At 33.9% G+C, this 21,957-nt stretch overlaps 2 protein-coding genes across 2 annotated transcripts; both read left to right on the top strand.

Moving 5' to 3' along the window:
* The first annotated feature begins 8,322 nt into the window (after window positions 1-8,322).
* On the top strand, window positions 8,323-11,849 carry LOC107645350 (Chlorophyll A-B binding family protein). Its single transcript, XM_021103587.2, has 6 exons — window positions 8,323-8,623; window positions 8,697-8,863; window positions 9,527-9,673; window positions 10,052-10,184; window positions 10,629-10,721; window positions 11,294-11,849. The coding sequence occupies exons 1-6, from the start codon at window positions 8,435-8,437 to the stop codon at window positions 11,606-11,608; spliced, it is 1,044 nt and encodes a 347-aa protein (XP_020959246.1). The 5' UTR covers window positions 8,323-8,434; the 3' UTR covers window positions 11,609-11,849.
* Window positions 11,850-14,662: 2,813 nt separating this feature from the next.
* Window positions 14,663-18,379, top strand: LOC107645351 (UDP-rhamnose/UDP-galactose transporter 2). Its single transcript, XM_016349359.3, has 5 exons — window positions 14,663-15,398; window positions 15,808-15,992; window positions 16,959-17,159; window positions 17,492-17,653; window positions 17,764-18,379. The coding sequence occupies exons 1-5, from the start codon at window positions 15,269-15,271 to the stop codon at window positions 18,121-18,123; spliced, it is 1,038 nt and encodes a 345-aa protein (XP_016204845.1). The 5' UTR covers window positions 14,663-15,268; the 3' UTR covers window positions 18,124-18,379.
* Window positions 18,380-21,957: the final 3,578 nt, after the last annotated feature.

Here is a 21,957-nt window from a genome sequence, read left to right as displayed (position 1 = left end):
AATATATAGCCCGTGCAACCTTCAATTTCAATTTCAAATGAGATTGTTATTGATTGAGTCGTTGCCCAACGGATACTTTTCTTTTAAAATTCAAACTCCGCTCCTCTTTCCTGATCTCCCTAGTCAGTAGTCAACTATTGAAGCAATTAGACAGTTATGCAACATAATTTGCCAAAGCAAAAATACAATACTTTAAAAAAAAATTATTTTAATATTTAGTTTCTATAATTTTTTTATAGTAATCTCAATCTTCTTTTAAATTTAGATTGTTTTAAGAATTTTGACAATTTTTAAATTTTAATATAAATGAAAATTAGAGACGGATCCAAGAATTTAGTAAAAGAGAGAGAGAAAAAATTAAAATATTGTATAATAAAATAATATATATTGTATTTAGTAATATATACAATCATGATTAATATTTTTTAATAAATACTTGTTATATAAAAATATTATTTTAGTTCTTATAACCTTTTTTTTATTATTTTGGATTCAATAAAATATAAAAGTTAACTATTTTTTTAAGAGGAAGTATAGGGAGCCAATGGAATATCTGTACAGTGTGTACAATGGAGGTTTATGGATGTCCGATTCAGTATTAGAGGTATAACCATTAGTGTTACATTTTCCTATCAGTTTAAACTTTTGGGATGAGTGGTTTCATGACATGGTATTAGAGCTCATCCTTGGTGAATCCCAAAATCAACTTAAACTTTTAGGATGAGTGGTTTCATGACATGAGATGTTTATTATCCCTGGTACCCGAATGGTTATTCCGGATAGTATGGTGATGTTCATTTTTTAACTCATAATCCATTGTACACATTATACAAATATTCCATTGGCTCCCTAACAGAATTTTTTTTTAATTAATTTATATTTTTCTGTGAGCGAGTCCAAAAACCTTTTGGATAAAGCGGAATTCAACCCATATTGGTTAATATATAATAATTGTATATACTTAAAATTATTTTTATTTTACATTTATGCTACATATACAAGTCTTTTTGACTTACAAGTTTTACAAGTTGGGCCAAACCCAACAAAAGTTACGCTCACCCACAAAAATGTGTTAACACGTGCATCACGTTTCCAAAGCGCTCTTTCACCATTATGAATAACTCTTCTTCTTCCTCGATAAAAACCACAACTGTCATTTTTTTTTTCGCGTTTCTTCTCCTCTTCCTCTTTTTCCTTCGTCTTCTCCTTTTTTCTTTGTGTTTTTCCTCATTTTTCTTCGCGTGTTTCATCTTCATCGTCGTGTTTCTCCTCCTTCTTCTTTTGATTTTGTAACATTTAGAATCTTCCACCCGTACCTGAACAAGTTTGTAGTAATGTTCATCGATGATATTCTGATTTACTCAAGGACAGAGAAAGAGCACGAGGAACACCTGAGAATGGTATTACAAATTCTGAAGGAAAAGAAACCGTATGCCAAACTCTCTAAGTGTGAGTTTTGGGCGAAAGAAGTTAAGTTTCTAGGACATGTAGTATCAAATGGAGGTATAGGAGTAGATCCTGCTAAGATAGAAGTAGTTTTAGAATGGGAGCAACCTAAGACAGTCACCGAGATTCGAAGTTTCCTCGGACTAGCTGGATATTGCCAGAGGTTCATTAAAGGATTTTCACAATTGGCTTTACCACTAACTCAACTCACTAGAAAGGAAGTACCTTTTGTTTGGACGAATGAGTGTGAAGAAAGCTTCAAGACGCTCAAGGAAAGGTTGACGACAGCACCGTTGTTAATTCTGCCAGATCCCGAAGGACCATTTAAGGTTTTCTGCGATGCTTCACTTAAAGGCTTAGGGTGTGTACTGATGCAAAATAGGAACATGGTAGCCTATGCATCAAGGCAGCTCAGACCTCACGAGCAGAACTATCCAACTCACGACCTAGAGTTGGCAGCTATAGTATTTGCTCTCAAAATCTAGAGGCATCACTTGTATGGAGTAAAGTTCAAGATTTTCTCTGACTACAAGAGCTTGAAGTACATTTTTTACCAAAAGGAACTCAACATGAGGCAAAGGAGATGGATGAAATTCTTAAAGGACTACGACTTTAAACTAAATTATCATCCCGGAAAGGCAAATGTGGTCGCGGACGCCCTTAGCAGGAAGAATGCAAGTCTCTCCTGGATGAAAATTAAGGATGGATAATTAAGGACGGCCTTTGAAGGACTCAACTTGGGAATAAAAGAGACTTCACGGGGAACGTGTTTGTCACAGATGCAGTTAACTCATGACTTTAAGATGGCAATCCGACGAGAGAAAGCTCAAGAATCAGAGATGACCAGGCTTTTGTCATGTGTCGACAAGGACCAACAGAGAGAAGTAAGACGGGATGCAGAAGGACTATGGCGATTCAAGGGTAAAATATGTGTGCCAGAATCCAATAATCTGCGATAGGAAATATTAAGGGAGGCACATCATGGAAGATTTTCGATCCACCCAGGTATCACTAAGATGTACCAGGATTTAAGCCAGATGTTCTGGTGGCCTGGAACGAAGAAAGATATAGCTACCTTTGTTTCGAAGTGTCTCACGTGTCAAAAGGGTAAGTTTGAGCACCAGAAGCTGTCAGGAACTCTTCAGCCTCTAGAAGTGCCACAGTGAAAATGGGAGACGATTACCATGGACTTTGTTTCAAGACTGCCAAGAACCACATCCGAAAATGACGCCATCTGGGTAATTGTGGATAGACTGACCAAGTTTGCTCACTTTTTACCAATCCGAATGGACTATTCAATGGAAAGGCTTGCACAACTTTATATTCGGGAAATAGTCAGGTTACACGGGGTACCATCCAGTATTGTGTCAGATAGAGACCCGAGATTCACTTCACGATTTTGGGGAGTTTTTCAGAAAGCATTCGGAACGCGTCTGCACAAGAGTACAGTTTATCATCCTCAAATGGATGGCCAGTCAGAAAGGACTATTCAAACACTGAAAGATATGTTACGAGCATGTGCACTAGACCAGAAGGAAAGTTGGGAAAGTTACCTGCCGCTTGTAGAATTTTCCTACAACAACAGTTTCCATGCAAGTATCGGGATGGCACCATACGAAGCACTCTACGGTTGCAAATGCCAATCACCACTATACTGGTATGAAGGGAAAGAATCCAGTATGCTGGGACCAGAGTTAGTTCAGGAGACAACATATCAAATTAAGAGAATTTGCGAGAAAATTCTGACGGCTCAGAGCCGACAGAAGAGCTATGCCGACAGGAGAAGGAAAGCTTTAGAGTTTAGTGAGGGTGATCATATTTTTCTTAAAGTAACACCAACCACCGGAGTGGGTCGTAGTCTTAAGACCAAGAAACTAAGCCCTAGGTTCATAGGTCCTTTTCAGATTCTAAAAAGAGTGGGATCAGTAGCCAACCAAATAGCTCTTCCCCCTTATCTATCCAAACTTCATGATGTATTCCACATTTTCCAGCTTAGAGAATATAATCCTAATGAAAGTCATGTCCTAAAACCTGAAACAGTACAGTTACGGGATAACTTGATGTTTCGAGTACCACCCGTACAAATAGTCGACCGGAGTATCAAACAGCTGAGAGGCAAGGAGGTTCCTTTAGTAAAAGTTGCTTGGGGACGAGATGGCATGGAAGAACACACCTGGGAGTTAGAGAGCACAGTGACGGATTACCCACAGTTATTCTCAGGTGACTAAATTTTGAGAGCAAAATTTTCTTTAAGGAGGGCAGAATGTAAGAACCAGGTTTTTAGTAAATAGACTTTTCTGGTTGAAAAAAAACGAAAATTAGAAAGAAAAAGAGAGTTACGAGGTCAAACTTGGCTTTATGAGGGTAATTAATCCCTCTAAGTCAAATTTGACTAACATATATTAAATACTATCTTACCATTGGCTTAGTTACCACACCAAAAACGCTTTTAGTGACGATTGTGCGTGTACCGAAAAAAATTCTAGTAACCGAAAACCTCAGAATCAGTGGTAAAAATAATTTCTACTCAAGTAAATGTGTTTCTAGATTTATGTTAGCTATCTCTTCATGATTTACTTCTTTAAGAGTAGTTATTAGCCACTAATTCTTTTACTGCCGGTAAAAGTTATCCGAAACAAATTTCTGCCTAGTATTCTGCAAATGACTCCTAGAGGCCCCGAATCCTTTTGCTTGCTACCCTAGTAACTCGGCCCCACTCTCTTAGCCTCTGGGCCGAGATTATCTCAACCCCTCATCCCTCTCTGCTGTGTTTTCAACCACAAGTAATTAACCGCAGTTAACTGCAGATAAACATGTCATTATGACGCTGACTGTGTTTCCTCAAAATCACGTCCCTTCTCTCTTGCTATCAGCCCATTTCTCTCTAATTTTTCTAGCCTTCTTTTACCACATTTAATTATATTAGACTTCAGATTTTTTAAATAAGAAAATTACCAAGCAAAAATTTAATAACATTTTACCATAAAGAGAGAGATAAGAACCGTAAGTGAGAGAGCAGGAACAGAAAAAATTCTGCACATACTACCTGCATTCAGCCCCTTCTATCACCATTAATTCACTATTCTTTAAGTATTTTTCAAGGATTCAAATCATACAAGCACAAACTCTTGTCCGTTTTTGCCAATCTTCGCGTTTATACCAAATTTGGCTAGGTAAACTCTTGTTCTTTCTCCTTTAAAAAAAAGAAACAGTAACCATAATGAATCTTTACTCTCCTCTATGTATAGAGAACTCCTCTTGAAGCACCCATGGAGCACGCCTAAGAAGTTAAGGAGTTTCGAGCTCACAGTGGTTGAATTTCGACGTCTTGCGACACTTTAGGCCCAAAAATGAAACTCACCACCACCAGCTGTGTTCTGCCCTTATATACTTGTTTTCTAGTGTGAGAAAGGTTTACCAACTAAATTACATAAGAGGTAAGGGTTAGGATTAGTTAGAGTATGATTGTGCTTGTTTTCGGTGCTTATATGAGCCACTTTATGGTGAATTTGTGCTTGTTTTAAATTTTTGAAAATTTTATGAGTTACCACTGTTTTGGCTTGATAAATATGTGTAAAATACTATTATATTACCTCTGGATTTTGTGTGAAAATAGCCGGAAACATAGAAGCACTTGGGGTTTAACTTTCAAGCTTTAAACGTCACAAAAAGTGAAGAAAAACATAAAAGCTGCGCCTCTGAAATTTTAGTCACTAAAAGCACAAAAACTATGATAGAAAAGCATTAAAAAGTAGTTATAAAAATATTTTTAATCCTATGGAACAAAGGAAGAAAGGTAAAAATGGTGTTATGGTCATTTTTGGGTAAAAAGAGAGTTAAAAATGTAATTTAAATAAAAAATAAGTAAAATTCTGAATTTAGTGTCATCAGGGATAAAATAGTCATTATATAAATTATTTGAGTCGAAATTATAATGATAAAAAAGTTTCGGGCCTAAATAAAAGTTTTAGTAAAAGTTAGAAGTAAAACGGTAAAAAGCGGTAATTAGAATAAGTAAATAAATTAATAAAGGGTAAATTTGGTTTTAGGTCCTTTATAGTGAAAATTAGTATTTAATAAAAATATTAGAAATAATTTTAATCATAGGCAACTATTAAGATTAATCCGGTAAAATTTTGATGCTAAATAAGGTTAAACAGTAAAAGTAGAGCACTTAGGGGCATATTAGTAATTTCAGGCATAAAGTCAAATTAAAAATGAATAATTAACTTAATCAAGGGAAAAAGGTATATTATAAAAAATATGAAAATACAATGGTAAAATAGTAACATTAGGGGTGAAAGCATCATTAAAAACCTAATGAAAACGGTAAAAAGAAAAGTTAAATAAAAGGGCAAAATGGTAAAATGTGACAAGGTTGAGATATTTTTAGAAAGATCCAAGCACAAGTTTTTTATAAAAGAAGGGAGGATATGTCCCTTAGAAAGAAATTCTGCTGAGATGTGCCGCGAAAGAAGAAACTGTAAACCCCAAAGTGCTGAGAAGTACTTGGCAGAGCAGACTTCCATCCCGCCTGGCCAGAGACTATATGAACGTGGGGACGCCCGCCATATGGACTGCTACTCACTGGGAGCACCTTATATTTTTGGGTCATTCTTTATTAGCGCCGCGATTGTATTACGGGCACCGTGCGCGACTGACCCAGTGGAGTAGCCATATCCGGACTTGGGCCGGGTAACGTCGGGCTGCGGGTAGCCAATCGACGCATGAGCTCATGACCTCCGTAGGACTAGACATGCATCATTCTTGGTTGCTGCATTTCCTTGCTTGTGTCTGCTTATTTGTATATGTGACTGTTATACTGTTTTATACTTGTGATTATATCTGTTTGTATGATTGATTACTGTTGTAACCTTATAAACGATTAGACTTAGGCTGCGGATCCCTTTAGGTTTTTCGTATAAGACCCTACTGGGAACCTTAGGTTCTCACCCCTTTTTTCTATGTTCGCAGATGGGGACTGGCGTGATCTTCTTTGAGTACCCAGCGTTCGGCAGATAGGTGGACCCTGCGATGAGGAGCGCGGTGTTTTGGGGTAGTCCGCGTACACGCACCTCTACTCAGCCAGGAGTTTGACCCTGACATGCCTTATGATACACTCTTATCCGAGCTTCACCCCGGCAGAGGCTAGTATCATTTTCCGCCTTACCCTCTGAATATGGCAGAGCCAATACTGGAGTCTCCGATTATTGACATACCTGAGTATCCACCATGGTTCAACCCCGAAGAGGATCAAGTAGTTCCTGACATACCTATGCCCGACGCTCCACCACCATCCCCTATAGCTGAGCTAGGATTCGACGGGCCAGGGGTTCCTGAAAGCTCTGGTTCTGCACCTTCAACCGAGTTTAGCTCAGAGGCGTGGATTGATCAGATGATAGCGGATCTGTACTCTAGCTCTTTTGGGACCGGGGAAGAGGACTCCACAAAGGATGCAAGCAGCAGCAACATCACCGGCGCGTCAGAGTGATTCTCTCGCTTCAGCGTATTGTGACAGCAGTTTTTGATGACCCAGTATCAACGGCAGCAGCAGTAGTAGTAATGATAGTAGTCTTTATAATAGTGGTCCTTGCCCTCGCTCTTGAATAGTCTTTTTAGAGGGCTAGTTCTTTTTATTTATTTAATAATGTAGATCGGATCCCAGTCTAAGGTGGCTCTTGTGAGTCGGGGCCTGTAAGCATTAAAGATGGAGTATGTACATAATATAGTAAGTAATTAAGTGTAAACTTGTGTTTTGTGATAAATTAAGCCTCCGGGCGTTTCATGTATGATATGAGTATGCTATGCTATGCTTTTCCGTTTCTTGTATTAACTACTTAATTTACAATTATTTCAATATGCGCGACTAGATACACGATTCTCGACTAGCGTTACAGGCTCATATGTATACACTTAATGTATGGTCTAAAGTATTTAAAGTCAGCTAAATAGTAGCGCCTGACTACTAGTCTTGGTCATGACAGGTTAGAAGTTGGGTCGTTACAAAGGAGAGCAGTTACAGTGGATGGAGAAGGAGAAAGAGAACAAAAAATTAGGATTAAAAAATTAATAAAAGATAAATGAGTAAAAAATTGTGTCTAATTAATTGTGCCTCTGTATCTCATTATTTTAGAAGTACACTGAATACATGTATTTTGTGTATACTTGTGTACTAACGTATCTATCAAAGATTTACATCTCAACAAATAAACATAGGACATGTTCTAATGTGTCATGTCTCTGTGTCTGTGTCTTTGAAGCCAAATGCTGCCTAATGTATAAAGACACCAACTAAACAGTATATGAAACGAAGACATCAAATAGATTGCAAAAAAAGAGAAAGATAGAAAGTCTTCTTTTACTTTTTTTTTTTTAAATTATTTTTAATAAATTATTTTTGTTTAATAAAATTTTTAAAATGATTTTGAGTTAATTTTTTAAAAAAATATTTATGTTTTATTTTTTAAAAAAATTAATAAACAAAAATTATTTTATATTTAAATAAAATTAAAAATTAATTATTTAAAATATTTTTATTTTTATTTTTTTAAATAAAATATTATTAATTTTATAAAAAAGTAAATAATTTATTTTTTAATTAAAATATTTTTTAAAAACATATCCAAATATTTTTTTTGTGGCCGTATCTAAATAAATTTAAAATTGTATAAAAATATTTTATTAAAAAAAGTAAGATCAATACTTAATGGTCAATGGTGTTGATTAGAAATAGATTTTTTTAATAGTTAAAAAAAATTAATAATATAAAGTGTAATTTCTAATTATTAATTATTTTTTTTATATTTATTTTTAGTCCTATTAATAAAATTAATAATAAAAAATTATACATTAAATCACTTTAACCTCTAAGGCTCTAAGTAAGCCAACTAATTTAAAGGAGCCTGATCCAGTTCCAGCGTAGATGGATAGCAGGCCGGACACGAAGCATTAGCCACTAGCACAACCACAAGCATAAGCATAAGCGCGTATGAGTGGCGGGACTATGGTTTTGGTTCATCCACAAGCCAGTACTTTCTTCGTCTTGTCTTCGTTTTCTTCCTCCTCTTTTGTTAGCGGCTCACTCCAGTTTCGTCGTTCTCTCTCTGCAAGTTTAACCCCACCTAGAATCAGCGCCAGGGAACATCCTTGTTTCTTCTGCAATTCTTCGTGGAAAGAGGTATCTATTCCGTTATGTTCCCTTCTCTTTACTGTTCCTTTTTTACTCATAATTAAATTATTTCTGATTGAAGCTCGCTGGAGTGTTACTGTTCTCGGCGTTTCCTTTCGCCGCCGTGAAAGCTATAGCTAATAGTCCTCTAGGGGAATCACTTCAGAGGAAACTGGAGAAGAGAAAGAAATTCGCTGTTGAAAACTCTTCTAAATTCATGGCCTTGGCCCAGGAGGCCCGAAAGCGGAGGTAATTCCCGGTAAGCAAATCCTTCGTGTTACATCTGTGACAATAATCGGGGTACGAGTTTGTTGTATTTATGAGATCTAAAAATAAATTATTTATGCGAAATGAAAAAATAAATTAGAAAGCTCGGTTTATTGACTAATATTCTCATTGTTTCCTGGCTAGTTAGGTTAACACTTGTGCTCATTCTATTATATCTATTATTATTAGAGTAGAGTATATTTTTTGTGTTTCAAATTTTTTTATTTGCATAAAATATATCTCAGTCAGACGTGTAATTTTTCAAAAAAATTAGGACCAATTCAGCAACAATTTTCCAAGAACAACTATCAACACAAGCAAACTAGAGAGAGTTTTTATGCATTATTGCTGGATTATTCCTAAATTTTTGAAAATTTAGCTATCATGGGTATATTTGATGCAAATTAAAAACTTTTGGGACAAAATTGAAACAAAATAAAACTTAGGAATATTTTTGAAACTTTTAGCAAATTTCAAATACAAAAAATATACTTTACTTTGTTATTATTATTGGTTGCATTGATGGCAATGAGGTTTGAACCTAGTAGGGCCACATATATATACTACTCAAACTCCTCAGTCCTCACCACTTGATTGCTCCAACTGGCTTCTGTTAAGTCTATTATTAATTCACAATATTTTCAGCTTTTGGTATGGAGAAGATCGGCCTGGTTGGCTTGGTCCTATTTCATATGAATATCCATCATATCTTACTGGGGAACTTCCTGGAGATTATGGCTTTGACATTGCCGGGCTCGGCAAGGATCCTGACACACTGCAGAAATACTTCAAGTATGTTAGATTGAGATTTTTCATTGAAAGTCCGCAAGAGTGTGCTTGTCAATTTGTTGCAAATGATTTTCTCATAGATGAGATGGTTTATTTTATTTACTTTGTTCCTTATTTTTCTTCAGCAGTGCATTGGTGCCAAATATAATGTGTTGGCTGTTATGATATATTATATTTAATATGATATGGGCAGGTTTTTGAATAATATCTCATAATAGTTGATCCACCATCTGAGCTATTTAAAAAAAATGTTAAAGAAGCCTATTGCATAAAAGGGAAATCTTTAACAAATAATAATTTCTTTATAATGATATCTCTATCTTGGGTGAAGCTCTGTTGAATTTAGTTGTCAAATGATTTTTTTATCCTTTTATCATTAAGCTTTGAGATATTGCATGCTCGGTGGGCAATGCTTGCATCTATTGGTGCTCTTATTCCTGAAATATTGGACCTATTGGGAGCTGTTCACTTTGTCGAACCTGTGTGGTGGCGTGTTGGTTATTCAAAGCTCAAGGTTAGCATTCTTGCCTTTTTAATCATCTTCGATATCATACAAAAGTTTTACCAATTAAATGTATGATTATTCTCCAAAAACCCACTTGAAACTACTGATTTAATTTTCAGAGGTTAAAAAGAATTGATCATAGCTTTTGTCATCTATTTTTTATTTTGTAGTAGTATCTTTAATCATATTCTTGTTCTTCTCCCTAATCTCATTGACCATATGGGCAGTCTTACATTTTTTATGTCCAAACTCGCAATTATTTTGTTCATTGAAACCAATTGATCGGTGTTTACTTGTTGTCTGTTGCATGGAAATAAATCTAGTTGCATATCATACCCTACGGAGCTGACTTCAGATAACATTCACTTCATCACTTGTATATTAAGCAAAGTGGTAAAGATAATTGTAACAATGGCATTCATTGCTGATGTGTCATTCTTCGATTTTGATCAGGGAGATACTCTAGATTACCTGGGCATCCAAGGTCTTCACTTAGCTGGTAGCCAAGGAGTGCTTGTGATTGCTATTTGCCAAGCCCTCCTTATGGTAAAGCCTGAACCACTTTACACTTCACTTTCTTCTTGAGCTCTGTTAGGATAATTTATTTCTTCTGACTTCCATTTCCAATATTTGAGTATTTTTTTTTTAACCCATGTTGATGTGAGCGGTTTCAGGGTTTCTAGTGGGTTGTTTTGAATGAAAGATTCTATATCATTCTACTATTAAAAAAAAAAAAAAAAAAACAAAGCACCCTCCAGGAATTCACCTTGCCTGGAATCATTCATAGGTGTTTCCATGATATTTTGAAAGTTAAATCACTGTCGTATTTGGAATTATAAAAATGCTATTCGTACACCAAAATCAGCCATTAAAATCAGTCACCAATATATTTGTGTATAGATACATGTGTGGTTTAATTTATTTTTAATGTGTATTTTTATATTCCAACATGTATTTTATACTGGTGGCTGATTTTGGTATACACGTAGTATAGTCATTCTAATTAAAGTAACTATATCAATGTTAACACAACCAAATTTATATTTGCAAAAGTAAAATCTATGAACCATTCGAGCTACTTGGCTACAAGACTCGCTGTTTAACATATATATAAACAGGTTGGACCAGAATATGCTAGATACTGTGGGACTGAGGCATTGGAGCCTCTAGGAATATTTCTGCCTGGTGATATAAATTATCCTGGTGGAGCATTGTTTGATCCCTTAAATTTGTCCAAAGATCCTGAAGCTTTTGAGGAGTTGAAGGTGAAAGAAATTAAAAATGGACGCCTAGCAATGGTTGCCTGGTTAGGCTTTTACGTGCAAGCAGCTCTGACGGGTAAAGGTCCTGTGCAGAACTTTCTTGACCACATCTCTGATCCTGTCCATAATAACTTGATTGCTTCACTAAGCTTAGTGAAAATACTCAATTAAAAAAAGTAATATATTGAAAAATAATTTTAATTTTCTTCTATTAATCTATTTTATTATTTGCGAGGGAAAGGGAATTCAGATCAAAGTGGGGATAGCCAGTTAGCCACGGGGAATTCCGCATTTTCATGGGGAAATAAATCTAGTTGCATATACTAAGATCTATTTTATGATTTTTGTGGTGTTCCGCTTAAAGGAGTTACTCTCAGTATATAAAGGAAACCATTGCGATGCCTTTTTATCTGCCCTTCTATGTTTGAAATTGTGAGATGTTACTGTGAGTCTGACACGTAGAGAGTAACAGTAAACGACTTGGATCGTTCTGTTACGAATTACGATCTGTTATGTCTTGCGTTTATTACCACTATTTTGTGTTATCTTTCCTTATTTAGCTTATTTACGTTAATTTGTTATAGGCGCATTGTAATATTATATTATTGTACATTGTGTACTATGACGCATGGATATGAGACACGGGACATGCAGATACTTAATATAAAATATAAATTTGATATTTTAATATTTTATTAATATTAAAATATAAATTAATTTTAAATTTTTTTAATTATATAAAGTATTTAAAATAATGTTTTAATAAATAATAATATATTATTTTTAAATTTATTTTAAAAATATATGTTAAAAATAAAATTAGATATGTTAATACATAATAGAGAACAACTAGGGAACCAAAAGCATATCAGCTAAAAACCAGCCAAAATGTGTTTGGGCTCTATGAAAAATCGGATTTTGATTTGTGCTCCGTGATCCCAGGAGCAGTTTTTAAACATATTATTCAAAAAGTGATTCTAATTAAACGGTTTTGTTTACTTTTTGGCTGATTACCTTTTGGTTCCATATACTTTTCCTACATAATAATATTTAAGTGTATTTAAATGTATTTTAATGAAATGTTTTTTATTTTTTATTAAGACAATTGGATACAAAAAATATTATGCATATTAGACTAGTTTCGGATGAGTGTCGTATAACTCATCACCACCCCCTGATTCTGAACATGAATACAACCCACCTCAGGAAAGCCTTTATCATCCTCAACCCCATGCACTACAACCAACTCAACATGACCCATGTTTTCAGCTATTCTTACCATTTCAAGTGTATCTATACACCGCTAAAATAAAAAAAATAAACTGATAAAATAAAAATTAATCATTATAAAACTTATCATTTATATTATATATAAATTTTATTGTTTTAACTTAATAATAATTGAATAAATACTTTTTTTTTATCATTGACCTTTTTTTTTTGTGAGACATCACATATTCTAATCATTCTTAAACCTCATCTATGTTCCCATCCATTAAAAAAAAAAAGACAAAATGACCCCTGCAACCGGATAGTAAACGGTTATCAGTGGCAGGTGTCAGTTTCTTTGGTTGGAAGGACTAAAAAATCCCTCTTAACATCTTCCTCATCTTCTTTATCGTCCTCATCTTCTCCTTCATTTTCCTCTTCTTCTTCTCATTTCTCCTCGCATCTCCATCTCTATCACCACCATCATCGAGTTTCACCTTCACCACTACCACCGTAATTCCCTCTTCCTCCTCCTCTTCTCCTTCTTGCTTTAAACCACCACCACCATCTCCCTAAACCACCTTCCATTGGACCAGCCCCGACGATCATCCCCGATAACAACTACATGCACACCCTTGACCATGCCAGTCCCCTTTTCCAACCCACCCCTGACCATGCCACCCTCCTCCATTTTGCAAAATCCCTTCTTTCATACGCCCCAAGTCCACCAGACCAACCTCAGAACCCTTTCCGCTATGAAACCACTCTTCAATCACAGATGTCGTCATTTCACTAACGCACCTCACTGAGCTTCTTAACTTGTGCAAATACTCATATACTTTATCTGCATTCCCGTTTTTTGCACTCACCTTCAACGGCGTCATGAGTTGTGGTTCTTCGAGCGTCACACCAGAACCATTCACATGCTCCTCCACCTCATAAGTCTTATCGGAATTTATAAGCTCGCAGAATCTGAACAAAGCATGGTCAAAAGTCCTCAACCTAGGGGGCAGAGCCATAATTCTGAATGGCCTTCCCGAACTCAAATGCACGGTTGGCATTGCCTTTTGCGGCGACAAGCCTGGCGACCGCAATGAGGGTGGGTACATTGGGGTTTATTTCGAAGCTGGTCATGTGATCGAAAATGCAAAATCTGTGGTGCAACGCGTTATCTTTGAGCGAGGCGTCGTTGACAGAATTAGAAAAGAAATAGAGTAAGGCATTGAAGTGGTCCTGATTGATGCGAGTGTTGTTCTAAACGGCATCATCGTATACGGAGATGGTAGCGCTTAGGTTTTTGGATTTGGAGCATGAGTTGAGCTCGAATTAAAACTTGGCCTCTGGAGTTTGTGCCTTCCTGTTTTTTTTTTTTTTTCTTGTTGTTGTCCATTGATGCAGTTTGATTGAGAATTTTGGTGTTCAAGTTTTGCACCATTTAAATTTCTATAAGCGGTAACTTTTTTGGTGAATCTATATAGCAGTTATCTATATATTGGTAGAATCTAAAAAATTAGAAGAGGATTGTTCAACATACATAAAAAGAGAAAGAAAATGAAAAAGAAAGAATGAAGAACAAAAAAAAAAAAAAATAAAGGAGACGAGGAAGAGGAGAGAGAGAATGAAGATGAGGAAGAAAATGTTAAGAGGAGGGATTTTTAGTCCCTCCAACCTAAAGAACTGACACCTAGTATTGGTAACCATTTGTTACCCAGTTGCAGAAATGATTTTATCTATTTTTTTAGTAGCTAAGGCCTCGATAAGATTTAAAGATGATTAATGGAAATGTTTGGTAACTAAAGAAAATCAGTCAAAAACAGTCATAACTTGTCTTATTTACCATTCATTAATTGTTGCTATAATTAATTAATACTAAATAAGACAAGTTCTGACTGTTTTTTTTATCTACCTAGCATTAACCCACTATTAAAATGCATTATGTCTCATAAATAAAATAGAGAGCAGAAAAGGTATTTACCCATAATAATTAAATATTTACCTTCCCACCTTACAAATCTCGTCACTTTACAACCTCTTGATACAAAAGTTTGGATTCATGACTTCAGGTTGTAGGAAAATAAAAAAGCTAATAATTTATAATTCACTCCAATGCTCTCTCCGCTAGGGTGATAAACTCGAAGGTGATAAAAATGAGTCCTCTCAAAATTATTTAATAACCACAGATCTTCCAGAGTACAATAAAAGAAAGATTTACAGATCTAGTGAGGGTTGAATGCAGATGGAGACAATAATGTGAAGGCGAGGGAAACAACGGGGAAGTATTGTGGGAGGAGACAGACAGAAAGACACAAGTGCCATCAGCGAACTAAAGGGTGGAATCGGGAAAAGCTTCTCTCCCCCACTTTCCTTTCTCAAATAATTCGAGTCCTCGGTTTCCATTTTGTTTCCAAAGTACATATATATTCCTCCCGAGTCCGAATTGAAGCTAAACTTCAATTTGAATTCGGTAAGGTAAAAGTAGATTCGCGCTATACAGATCTATCGCAACGGGAGATCAACATTAGTAATCAGATCTGGTCTCCGGTTACCAATTTGATAATCGATATTGTTCTTTCTGGTTCTGGTATTATACGTTCAAGTATTTGGAACTCTCCGAAATAGCAGATGGAGAACGAGAAGAAAGCGTCGGCAATATCAGATGTGGGGGCATGGGCCATGAACGTTGTCAGCTCCGTTGGAATTATCATGGCCAACAAACAGCTCATGTCCAATCATGGCTATGCTTTCAGCTTCGGTCAGTCCTCTTCCTCATCCAAATGCAGCTGTTATATTCTCATATGCTTTAATTGAATCCTGGAGTAGCAGATATCTATCTATCTTCTCCAATGCTAGTTATATTCTCTCAGATCTCTCCTTTTACCATAACATGTAGCCATTTATTTCGTTCTGGATCTCGTCTGCACTTGAGCCCCGATCGACATTTCCCCTCCACCCCCCTTCTCTCTCTCTCTCTCTCTCTCTCTCTCTCTCTCTCTCATTTTAAACGGCACATCTATGTTTATCAATTTCGTTATACTATTTTGTTTCGGATACAAACTTATTTGCCAGTATTATGGTGTAAATTTATGTTGGGTATTATATGCGAACTTTTCCGTTAATGATTTCTTGTCTTTGCATCTGCTCTTTTTTGTTTCCCCTTGCAGCCACCACGTTAACTGGGTTCCACTTTGCTGTAACTGCTATTGTGGGTCTGGTGTCGAATGCTACTGGTTATTCTGCAGCAAAGCATGTCCCCTTGTGGGAGCTTCTTTGGTTTTCAGTGGTTGCCAATATGTCTATCACAGGGATGAATTTTAGCCTGATGCTCAACTCTGTTGGATTCTACCAAGTATCTTCGCCTCCCTTTTCTAACATGAGTGATTGGTGCATGTAATTAAATATCATCTTTCTGGAAATTCAAACCTGGGTAATTTATGTGCAAACTAATATACACTTAAGTTGGTTGCATCACAATGATTTGTATGTGTGTAATGCATTGTGTAGTGAAAGCTAAGAATTGAGGACCGCTTAAATAATATATATATATATTTGGTTTATGGGTCTACTTTTAATGGATGAGAATTTTGAAATGGAAGTAGATATTATAAGAGAGGAGTATGAATTTAAGTACTAGGAAAAAGATGAAATACGCTTACTACTTATTGAGAAGAAGATGCATGTGATTATTAGAACAAGCAAGAATGTAATGAGAAAGATTGGTCAAATGATACTTTGCAAACCAAGAAGCCTGTTTCTGGTAAAGCTTGATGGTGTCCTTAGATTGATGCATCCACTTCCACCTGCAGCTTGTAGCTGTTGTATGAATCCATTCTTCAAATTCTACCTGAAGAATTGATTAACCTTTGAAATTGATTGCAGAATTAGTACCTGGAAAGATATTGTTATGTGAGGAACACAAATGCAAGTTTTTAAGACTTAACAATTAATTCTGGAGTTAAGTTTACACCTTGAGGAGCCCTCTTTCATAAGACAGCCTATGCAGGCTTTGCACTATAACTGAGGCATTTTTTGTGCGAGCTTTCAAAAATACTTATGCAAGCAGTTAGCATGATCACATACATCATTATAGTACTTTCAGATTGTCCTAACACTTCATCTGTGGAGACACATGTGCTTCATTATAACTAATATCTCTATTTCCTGATATTGTGGTCTGCATTACTCTCACATTGTTATCTAACTTTCCAACTCCATCCCCATGATTCAGTTTTATCCCTATCCCCCAAAGTTTCACTTGAATCTGGATTGCCTCTTGTTTCTTAAGCAGTGATTTTCTCATTCTATATGTGAACAGATATCAAAACTAAGCATGATTCCAGTGGTTTGTGTGATGGAATGGATCCTTCACAGCAAGCACTACTCAAGGGAAGTGAAAATGTCAGTCATGGTTGTGGTTATTGGTGTTGGTGTTTGCACTGTAACTGATGTTAAAGTTAACCTCAAAGGTTTTGTATGTGCCTGTCTGGCGGTTTTATCAACATCTTTGCAGCAAATTGTAAGTATCATATACTGTTCTGATTCTGCCCCTCTCTATGCAGGCACTATGGCCCCTTTTTTTAGAAGGAAAAAAATTTGAGTTGTGGACTTGTACCATCATTTCTCATGTCATTTTATACATTATGAATTGCAATAATCGGAAGTGTGTCTAATGGAACTTAATTAGGTGTAGTATCATAACCGGAAGCATCATTTTTTGTTCTTATAAATGTATTGTAAAATGTACTGTCAATTACAAAAGACACTGTTATCTACTGATAGTTATGAAATTTGTGGGATCATTTATATTTATTTAACTGATCCTCCTTTTCTTTTTTTTTTCCATGCCAGTCAATTGGTTCTCTCCAAAAGAAATATTCAATAGGATCTTTTGAACTGCTGAGCAAGACTGCTCCTATTCAAGCCCTCTCTCTCCTTATTCTTGGTCCATTTATTGATTACTACCTCAGTGACAAATTGATAACCGACTATAACATATCCACGGGTGCCACTGTAAGTTTTTGTCTTATTATCCTGTTGCATATAGCTTATTTAGACTCTATATATGTCTTAATTATACAATGGTGACACTTTTCTTTTTGGGGGGCTCACAATCTCTGCAGTTATTCATTGTTCTTTCATGCTCCCTAGCTGTATTTTGCAATGTGAGCCAGTACCTGTGCATTGGGCGCTTCTCAGCAGTTTCCTTCCAGGTTTTGGGCCACATGAAAACAGTATGTGTTCTGACGCTGGGATGGCTTCTATTTGATTCGGAGCTAACTTTCAAGAATATCATGGGAATGATTATTGCAGTTGTGGGCATGGTAATTTACAGTTGGGCAGTGGAAGTTGAAAAGCAATCAAGTGCCAAGAACCTCCCTCATTCGAAAAACAGCCTAACAGAAGAAGAAATTAGGTTATTGAAGGAAGGAGTAGAAAACATTCCTTTGAAGGATGTTGAACTTGGTGAGGCTAAAGGTTAGATTAAGTCAGTGGTGGTAAAATTTGATGAGAAACACAGAAGGGTTTAATTCAATTCTAGTTTTCTTTTTATTGTCAATTTGATTCTGTTCCTTTATTATCTAGTTTACTGGCTGTAAGTCTTGAGACATGACAAATTAGGGTGGGACCTATAGCACTCCCGTATGTCTATTTAATTTCTCTCTCAATTGCTTAATCTTGGTTGTTTGAAATGACCTTAATTATTTTATTGATTAATTTAAAATTTTTATGTCATAATTAATTATTTGGGTTAAATTTATGTTGTCTAATTTATTTATTAAAACTTTTCACGACCGTCTCTTTCACCCCGAAATAAATAGTTTGCTTTTTTTTTTTTTAGTGACTAAATAAATAGTTTGCTTTACTAAAGTGATAAATTAATATAGGGAAATGATAATGCTACTTTTATTTTGATAATATCAATTTTTTAATAAATTCATACAAAAATATAATGCAAGATTACATCCTATACCAAAAAAGAAAGAAAGAAAAATGCATTTTATTTAGATATGCAAAAACAAAATGGAAACAACAGAATTTTAACGATGTGGAAAACTCGTGACCCAAAAGAAAACGATGTGGAAAACTTACCACATATTCGTAAGTAAATTGTTGAAAATATTTTTTGAAGTTAATTATTAAGAGAGAAGAATTAAACCACCGAGCACGAAATCATTTTAAAGTTAAAGATGTATTCAAAAAGGAAAAGTGTTCTCTAGTGGAAGCCTACAAAGTACAAACTCTATCAACTTTATGTGATTTAGTGAATAACTTTTGATAATTTCAACGGTGTTCATGGCTTCATGCCCAATGCTTTTGTTAAAATTTATCATTTATCATGGAAGCATTCTTTTTGTTATCACTCTACACATGATTTGTTAGTGTGTTTGGTACATTGTCGAATAGGTTAAAAGTGAAATTAATCCTTTAGGTTGTGATTGTTTATAGAGATAAAATATTGAGATAGGAATATAGAGATACAAAATTGTGTTTAATAGAGGAAATATGAAAGTGTAAAGTACTAAATTAGTCCTTTACGTTAAGGCATAATCCTGTTTTGGTTCTTAAGGTTTAAAATGTTCTATTTAAATCAAAAAAAGTTTCATTTAGTTTCAATGTCCCACCGTAAGGTTAAAGTTAAATAATTAACAAAATGTGCTACATGACAGCAACACAAGAACAAGGTCGATAATATGGAGAATAAGTACAAGCTTCAAAGGCACAAAATCAACCGTAGATGCATCAACACATTTATTTATTATTCTCTTTAGTTTTATAGAAAATATTTCATTTAAATTGTAAGAAAAAGGATAAATCAATGTATTGATGCATCCATGATTGATTTTGTGCCTTTGGAGCTTGTACTTATTCTCCAGATTATCGACCTTGTTCTTGTACTACTGTCATGTAGGACATTTTGTTAATTATTTAACTTTGACCTCACGATAGGACTACATTGAAGCTAAATAAAACTTTTTTGGATTCAAATAGGACACTTTAAACTTTAAGGACCAAAACAGGATTACGCCGAAACGTAGGGGACCAATTTAGTACTTTACTCAAATATGAAAAGAGATAATGTGTTCAGAAATATTAAATTAGTGTATTTTGTATCCATCCTGACAAGAAGGACACTAAGACACTAACAAAAGACACAACTTATTTTTTTTTTTCAATTATTCTTGTTAATTTTGCATAATTATATTTTTTATTGGGTTTAATTACTTTGTCGATCCCTATAGTTTTATCGAATTTTCAATTAGGTCCCTATACTTTTTTTTTCTTTCCAATTAGGTCCCTATATATCATATCATATTCTGTAATTAAATTCCTACCGTGACAAAAAACGTTAAAATTAATGGAATATTCTGTTAAACTATATAGAATATTCAATCAAGTGTTAGGCATATTCATTTTGCTTAACGGAATATTCCATTAATTTTAGCATTTTTATTATGGTAAAAACTTAATTACAAAATCTTATATGGTATAGGGACTCAATCAAAAAGAAAAAAAAAAAATATAATGACCTAATTGAAAATTCAGTGAAACTATAATGACTGATAGAGTAATTAAACCTTTTTATTATTATATTTTTCGTCTCAAATTTTTTGAATGAAAAAAATGAGAATAAATTAAATTTTCATAATTTGTTCTAATTTATCACCAACAGAATATAAGAACACAAAATTTTGTGTCTCTGTCTTTTATGTCTTGTCCTATTTTCAGAAACAAATGCAACCTTAAAACTTAATCGTTTTCTAAATTCGTTCATAAAAAATTTTATCAATTAAATTATTATTTTAAAAATTATAAATTAATTATATTTATTAATTTATTATTTCATTAATAAATTTTAACAACGATTAATGATGTGAAATATTAATTAACAGTATACAAAAGACCTAATATGTAAAATTAAATGTCGATCACAAATGTTTATGAAAATATATTAATTTAATCTTTAAATTATATTGGTATTAAGATTTATGCAATAAAAAAAAGAATAAATTAATAAATTTTTATAAACATATCTAATTAATGTCTAATTAGATATATTAAGTATCATATACATTCTCAGTAAATGTTTTACATCGTCAAACGTGAGTGAAAATTTACATCATGTATGTCAGATATCATGCAGTGTTAGATGGATAAATCTTTTAGTAATTAAGTCTAATAAGATTGATTCAATTATTGGTCTAATAAAAATTACACACACAAAAGATGCACATGAATCACATATTTTAGTGATGAATCACTTCTTCACTTGAACTACTATTGTTATTATTAGTATAATAGTTAGAATCTCGATCTATCTTTTAAAATTTTTTGGTATTATAATTTTGAATGAGTTAATTGATTTTACAAAATTTATATTAAAGTTGACAATTTTATAATTTAAATTTTTTTATAATTTTATATTTTATATATTTAATTTACTTTTTTTGTTTTTATATAAAACTTTTATTTTCTCTACCTTGACTGCTATTGGCTACGTTTATTTATTTATTTATTTTTTCTTTGTTTCTTCAACTTTATTTTTTCTTTTTTTGTTTAAAAGGAAAACAAAAGCATCTAAACAAAAAGAAGAGAAGGAGAAATATGAAAAAAATAACTAATAAGAAGAACGAAAAGGAAGAGGGGAAAAGAAAAGCGCAAAATTTTTATATTTTCGTTTACAAATTTTTTTGTTTTTCTTTTAAAATTTATGTGTTCATCGTTAAAGAGGAGAAACAAAAATAAATGAAACAACAACATAAAATCTATCTGCGTTTTCTTTCACAATTTTTGGTGTTTCCTTAAAAAATTTATGTATTTTTTTAAATGTTTATTATAAAAAATTGACCTAAAATTAAAAATAATAAAAATGCAGAAATTTCAATATTAAAAACACACAAATATGTATAAAGCTGAACAAAGAAATTTGTGAAGCTCAATATAGAATAGTTTTGTAGATAAAGTAAAATATTCAAAAATTTTAAACTACAAAATATATAAATTTTTGCTATATAAATATAGAAAAAAAATCTTCTATTTTTGTTTGTCTGCTATATTTGTCTTTTTTTTTGTTGCTCTGATTTGATTTTTTTTTCTTGCTTTTTTTATTTTTGTTCTTTTCTTTTGAGAGGAAGAAATAAAAAAAATAGAAAAAAAAAATAGAGGAGAGAAAAAAAAAGAAAACACAGGGAAAAAAAATATACAGAGGAAGAAGAATGAGAAAAAAAAAAAAGAAAAAAGAACCCATAAAAGCAAAAAGTGAACAAGAATAAGAAGAAGAAAAAAGATGCAGGGCACTTATGTGACAAAAATTA

The sequence above is a fragment of the Arachis ipaensis genome, chromosome B6, assembly GCF_059453495.1.
Source record: "Arachis ipaensis isolate K30076 ecotype BB chromosome B6, ASM5945349v1, whole genome shotgun sequence".
Lineage (NCBI taxonomy): Eukaryota > Viridiplantae > Streptophyta > Magnoliopsida > Fabales > Fabaceae > Arachis > Arachis ipaensis.
This window is presented reverse-complemented; position numbering and strand designations above follow the sequence as displayed.

Coding starts and splice junctions, on each gene's coding strand:
- LOC107645350 (XM_021103587.2), top strand. CDS start 8,435: ATGAGTGGCGGGACTATGGTTTTGGTTCATCCACAAGCCAGTACTTTC. Junction 8,624..8,696: donor GCAATTCTTCGTGGAAAGAG/GTATCTATTCCG, acceptor TTCTGATTGAAG/CTCGCTGGAGTGTTACTGTT. Junction 10,722..11,293: donor TTTGCCAAGCCCTCCTTATG/GTAAAGCCTGAA, acceptor ATATATAAACAG/GTTGGACCAGAATATGCTAG.
- LOC107645351 (XM_016349359.3), top strand. CDS start 15,269: ATGGAGAACGAGAAGAAAGCGTCGGCAATATCAGATGTGGGGGCATGG. Junction 17,160..17,491: donor CAACATCTTTGCAGCAAATT/GTAAGTATCATA, acceptor TTTCCATGCCAG/TCAATTGGTTCTCTCCAAAA. Junction 17,654..17,763: donor ACATATCCACGGGTGCCACT/GTAAGTTTTTGT, acceptor CAATCTCTGCAG/TTATTCATTGTTCTTTCATG.